Raw genomic sequence first — 6,495 nt, forward strand, 5'->3', positions numbered from 1 at the left:
GAGGGCATGGAGGGCGAGAGTGGGGTGGGGGAGTGTGGGAAGTGGGAGGGGGGGGTCGTCTAGAGGGGATGGAGGGGGCTGGTGGAGGGGGGGTGGAGGGAGAGGAGGTGTAGGAGGGTGGTGGAGGGGGGGTGGAGGGAGTCGAGGTGTAGGGGGGTGTACGTGCAGTAATAAGTCCATAAGCAACAATTCGAATTGTAAGTACTTGCAGCACAAGACAATCTAGAAATGATTAGAGCCAAAACAAACGCAAATCTTTAGTATGACACACAAAATGGCAGATCCCTCAACTTCTGCGTACGCCTGCTTGGCTGCTAGATGGAATGCCTTTTTTCAGAGAACGTCTCGTAGTTTTATTGATCACATATTGCGCTTCCAAATGTGTCTCTTTAGGGGGCTTTCCTCCAGCCGTCACCATCAGAGAAGCCCCATATGAAGCTGCAGCAACAACAGGTTGAACGTTTGTTTCTTTGGGTGGACTTGGCGATTCTGCAAAAGAAGACCATCCAAAATAAGCATGCAAATGAAAAGAAATATTCGTTAACTGCATAGTAATCGAATAATACAAGTGATCGGAGATTCTCCCACCATGGAGATTCTCCCACCATTGTAGATCGTGTTATCTGCTTTGGTTTCTTCATCTATGTCCTTCCTGTACCTTTCTTCTACCTCTATTCAAGCGGAGCATCAGTTAGATTAGCAACCATGTACTTGCAAACAAAGATGAAGTAATATAAGAGAAGTAAAAGAAGCTTCTTAAAGTAAGCATACCTCTCCCAAAAGTGTTGGTGTCGGTATCCATCGCCTCGGGTGTCATCTCCCACTCTACCATCTCAAACAAACGAACAAACCAAGCAACACCTGGGACGAACAAAACAGACTGCTGAAGAACAAACCACTTCAAGCACATTTTACAGGCAGGGCACAAGCATCTGCCGCTCTGTGCCACAAGATGCTTCCAAAAATCACCTAAATCTTCTCCTTGAATGCAATATCTTTCCGCTGAATGGAGGATCAGTGCATGCATGTAGAACAACAAAACTTCTTCACAAGCTGAGCCGCCACACCATACCTTCTCTCCCGAAATATGAGAAGCACATCTGCCATAACTTAACGATGTCTTGAATGGTAAAAATCCCTGCACAGGAAGCCTTTGAATGGGAAATCCCTTCTCCAGAAGGGCATGCAGAAAGCAGGACCCAAAAACACGACCCAATATCCATAAAATTCAATGCGAAAAAAGATCTGGCCAAGAGCCATTAAAACCCTTCAAAACTTGTATCTCCACAGACTACACATTTAAGTGCGACAGTGAGTTCCATACATTCGAACTTGAACAACCAATGAAATATTTCCATGTATGAAGAAGTCTTTTAATAATTAACAAGTTGAATGACTTTTGTCATTCATAAGGCCTGCCCAAAAGGAGTTGGAGGAAGGGTGCAGCTTCTAGGCTACGTCATGATAATGTGGGCTTGGAGATGCAATCGAGAGTGGGGGAAAGAAGAGAGAGAGAGAGAGTATATGAGAAGAAGTGGGAGAAAATGGTGGAAGTGCCAAGCACTCTCCTGATAAATAAAATAAATACAAAAATAAGCAATTTCACTTGGAAAAATAAAATAAATAAACAAGGTGAACATAGTTTAGATGGCCTCTTTTATTTTTTGGAGTTTTTGTTTTGGTTTGGTATGTGGTCACGACAAGTACGCATAGATGAGGGGATAGTCGGCCTAGTACGTGAAGTACATTCCATGTGAGGTGCATGTTGCTGCTGTGTTTGTCCATATGTTGTCAATTGTACTTCCATAAATTGTTGTTGGGTCGTCAATGATTGGTGTCATGCTGAGCATTGCAATGGATTGGTTGAGCTTTTAATGTTGAAGTCCCCTACAATATATGCGTTCATTTCTTGCGTGGTTGTTTTTGCCAAATCTTGTACTGTTTGAACATGTGCTTGTTTTGGCTCGGGGTGATTTGTAGACGTTTATTACAGCAATGTTTGCACCTTTGTATGGCTGGAAAACTATGAGTAGGCAATTGCAGCCTTCTCAGCAAATGCTCTTTGTGTGTACGATGGTAATGGCTAGCTTGTAGTATGTTGCTAAGCATGTTCCTTCTTCTGTCGATGTTTGGCTAAACCTTGGCAAGCTGAGGTTGTTGCCTTGATCTGCGTGTGTCTCTTGCAAGCATAGTATTTTCGCTCCTATGATCGCTCAGCATTGTATTAAGTCTTGCCTGTGAGAACAAAAAGAACTTGTGTTGAGGCTTTGTATTGTGTCACTGTCTAGGCCTGTCCTCAATACGTCTTGCTGTTCAAATGGCCACATGCGCTATGTTTGCAAGTGCCTGATCTCGAGAAGGATGGCTTTGTCTACTTTTATGTGCTTCACTAGTATGCTATTTAGCAGGTAAAGCCCCAGTGGGTCTCTGACTCGTGACAAAGCTGTGTATAGCAAGACATGTGTCTGGATGCCTGTAGGGTCAACCGCTATAGTTTCTAGTGTGAGTCCTTGCAATCGATGGATTGTTCTTGCAGCAGCTGGCTGGACTGGGAATTGTTTTGTTATTCCCTATTTGAAACTCCTGTGTTACTTTATATATAGGTGTCCAGTGTGCTAGCACGTGGTCGTTGTATTTGTTTTGCTGTTGCACTCTTGTAGACTGGTCTGTTTTGTTGTCGGCAAACTCCACCCGCTCTGTATATTGCCTCTGCCCCGTTGACTATGCCATCTGCAATGTTGAAGTTTCCAGAGCATCGTTCGATGAGCATTCCTGCTTTGAGTCGGAGTTGTTTGTGTAGACCTGCTGTTTTCCTTGTGTCTTCTCGGATTACTATTTTTTTGCTACATGTTCTATTCTTGTGGTCGACGGCATCGAATGTCTTGGGCGTTGTTTGCAATGTTTTGAAAACGTAATTGTTGTGGATGTCCTTTGTTGCATTTGTGTAGAATGAGTGGGGTACTTTGTGCTTCTCATGCAATGTTTTTTTGTAGGTGTTGTTAAGAGTGACGATTTCCTCACTGGTTTAGTCACCTGTTCCGGACCTTGTTTAGCAATGCGAGGAAAGGTGGGTTGTTTTGCCTCATGGGTTGCTGCAACTCATAGTACTGTATTTCTGATGCCCAGCATGAGCCCATGGTGGATGTTGCTGATGCTTGCTGCGAGAATATCCATGCATCCTTGATGGGGCTCGCTGGCAAAGGTCGCCGCAGAGTAGAATGTCCACCCCTCCAAACGGCTCGTCATGGTTGCGTTTTAGCTCACGCATTCGCATGTCAGCTGCTACAAAAGTATTTATCCCGACTAGTGAGATTTCATCGATCACCACAAGCTCAATGTTCTTGTACAGGGCGGACAACATATGTAGCTTGCTTGCGCTAAGCGTTGTGTAAGCTTTTGTCAACAGAGGAAGGTGCAGTGCCACATGAATTGTGTTGCCGCCTATCCCCCTAGCAGCTTTCCTCGTGTAAGCCATCAGCAGGGCCCGCGGTAGTTCTGGGTCTGCCACTTGTCTATGGGCGTGTGCTCGTTGCAAGGCTTGCATAATAATCATAAGAACATATGTCTTGCCATAACCAACATTCCTCGTCTAAACTTTTCATTGGGCCTGATCCTTTTCTTAAGAAGAATGTCATCTAATATGGCTCGCTGCTCAGGGTTTGTTTGTTAGTACAAGCGATAGAACACCGCATTTGGAAGTATGTCCTGCAGGCATTTCGCTAGGCAAAAGCCTGCAACTTTGTTGGTTGTTTTCGTAGCTCTTTCCATATGTAGAACTTACCAGTGCGCTCGCTTGGTGTTGTCGAGTTACTAGTTGAGGTGTTTATGCTTGCAACGTTGCTAGCCGTGGGTTCTGTGCATGGATGGATCTTGTTGTAGAGTGTCTCATTGGCTGAGATAGTCTCGACATTGATGGTGTACATGTCGTGCCAAGTCTCATAACTCCCTCCTAGCAAGTGCACCTCATGGAAGGGTAGGTACAACAGGCAACGTTCCCTCTAGTGGTATTCTGTTTTGTGGTGTTTGCTGTAGTTGTTGTATTGTACTATCCTCGTTCTTTTCCTTGGAACCAGTTGCCCTCTCTTGATTGTGAAGTTGCTTGCGTAGGAGGCCAGACATGTGCCTGCGAGGCTGGCTGCGCAGTGTGTGTAGCAAGAGATTATGTCAGGGCAGTAAATTTATGTGCTTGTTGGGTCCATGGCTTCTAATGCTGCCCTTCTTTTCAGCAGCAGTGTTCGGTCTTCAGATTTGCTTGTGTTACTGTACACAAACTCCCTCGTGACTGATGATAGGGGCAGTGAAAGGCAAAGGTAGACTGCCTGTTGCGCACTTATGTGTTGGGTGTTCAGTATTGTGTTCCCAACATTGTGTATTCTTTCACTTGCTGCTGTTGGAGCGTATACTCTCAGTGATTGCCGCCTTGACTGCATCATACATTTCTTTGTCTACCTTTGTCATGTATGAAGTGCAATACGCCGCGGCACCGTGCGGGTTTAGAACAAACTGTATGTCGGAGTTGGCCCCCCACAGCTCTGTCAATTGCTGATTAAAATTGTTTGTGTAAATGTCCTTTGGGTTCCTCCTTAGGAATATCGTGGGTTGTTGGATGCCTGTACGTAGAGCCAGCACATACTGATCTTCAGTCATCCCTGCTTGTTCGAGGAACGTCTCAAAGTCCAGGGATTGTGTCTTCTCTTGTAGCAACAATTCTAATATTGTCTTCCATTGCTCCCTCTTTTGGGATCTTTGTTGCTTGTCAAGCATTAGTTGTAGCACGCGTGTTTGCCTCATTGGTGCTCGAGGGAAGTTGAACCTGCATTCCCGGTGTTTCTTGGCACAGGTTTTCTTGTGTTTGTGGGTTTGGATGTCAGCCATTGCTTCTGGGGGCTTCGAGCTGTCCGTGGTGATGAATTTTTCCAAGAATTGCTCGACCTCCTCGTGTTTTGCGATGCCCAGTATTGGTGCTCCTAAGATCCAGACCAAGCCGTGATCGTGCTGGCTCTCTGTTTTGAAACTCCGTAACGAAGAAAAAGTCAGTCACAGGCCCCAAGATGCTCTCGTCTTGGCACAACAACGTTTTGAGGGCTTGGACCTTGTGGGCATAGTAGCGTGCTGTAGTGACAGGGTCAGATCTGAGTAGGTGCTGGATATGAGCTTGTGCATGCGTTGTTCCATGGCCATCGAAAGGAGCGCTCAAATCTTTCATGAGTGGGGCCCAACACTTCTCTGCCGCCGCTGCGAATGTGACGAAGAAGGTTGGAGGCCCTAGTTGGCACAACATTGCAAACAGATTTTGTTTTAGCTTGTACTTATAGTCTGCGGAGGTTCGAAGGCATTTGAAGTCTTCGTACCCATTGTTTGATTGGAGCAGTTTTTCGATATTAGTGTCCAAAAGTGTTTTCCGAGCCTCCAGCCGCAAGCCTTGCATTTGTGCTTTGCGCATTCACACCCAGCATGCGGACATAACTTGGCGCACCAAAATTTTCATTGTTTTGAAAAATAAATTCTCTGTGTTCAAAGCAAACCTGTTGTCGCTATGTTGTAGCTCCCACTTCGCAATGTCTTGGCTGGAAACCCTCGGATGGCGCAACGACTATAGTTTTATCGTGATAGTCAACCACCTGTTGCGCTAGCGCGCGTTGTGTAAATCTCGTGAATGAACATGTCCGTTTGCGCCTCCTCTACGTGTTCGCAGCCATGGTCTGTTGTAGCATTAATTTGTTCGGAGTTGTTTTCTGCTTGTATGTTTTGCATATGCTATAGCCAGAGTTTGTTTATTTCGACTTTGCTCTCCACGTAAAGCGGGCTGTAGCGACTCTGCCAAAGCACGCATTGTTCTTGTTGGGCGGACCAACCCTACGTTGAAGTTGTGCTTGTATTGAAATTTTCGCTTGATCGCCACCACCACGGAGTCGCTATCGTCAACGAACCAGGGAAGTACTCGTTGGGCTCTATCAATGTTTGCAAACACATTTACGACACTACCGTGTAGCCCTAGTTGCCCTTCAGCGGGGATTCGTATTGACACGAGTCACTCCTCAACTTTGTTGAGACTGCTTGTGTAAAGCGTCTTCTGGGCGAATTGCATCCTTGCATCGGAGTAAGTGGGGATTTTCAGACACTCGATCTGCCTGCGGCAGCGTGCACACAGCCTTGCTATACCAGTTGTTGTTTGAGTAGGCCAAAGCAGATGCGTCTTCATGAACTCGAGGTTGTCGCTGCTGGCCATCTTGAGCTTACCCTGGAAAGTTAGGCGCAGGCAACAGGTGCACAAGAATGACGGGGTGTTCAAGGCAGCGTGCACATGTAGCCTTGCTGTACCAATTGTTGTTTGAGTAGGTCAAAGCAAATGCGTCTTCATGAACTCGAGGTTGTTGCTGTTGGCCATCTTGGTTTTTGGCATCTTGGGTTGACTTGCACGTAGACGCTTATCTGATCTTTGGTTGCCACAAGTACTTTGAAAGTGTCCCCAGTAGCTCGATGGATTGCCTCCAG

At 46.0% G+C, this 6,495-nt stretch overlaps 1 protein-coding gene across 1 annotated transcript; it reads right to left on the minus strand.

Annotated features, from left to right (window-relative positions):
• Positions 1 to 209: 209 nt before the first annotated feature.
• On the minus strand, positions 210 to 1,077 carry LOC147903852 (uncharacterized). The gene is made up of 3 exons (XM_087400110.1): positions 772 to 1,077; positions 606 to 671; positions 210 to 489 (listed from the first exon to the last, which is right to left on the minus strand). Exons 1-3 carry the CDS (start codon positions 1,025 to 1,027, stop codon positions 287 to 289), a joined length of 525 nt encoding a protein of 174 aa, XP_087256236.1. The 5' UTR covers positions 1,028 to 1,077; the 3' UTR covers positions 210 to 286.
• Between the last annotated feature and the right edge of the window lie 5,418 nt (positions 1,078 to 6,495).

The sequence above is a fragment of the Dipteris shenzhenensis genome, chromosome 3, assembly GCF_047967505.1.
Source record: "Dipteris shenzhenensis isolate YYH24624 ecotype China chromosome 3, Dip_SZ_1.0, whole genome shotgun sequence".
Lineage (NCBI taxonomy): Eukaryota > Viridiplantae > Streptophyta > Polypodiopsida > Gleicheniales > Dipteridaceae > Dipteris > Dipteris shenzhenensis.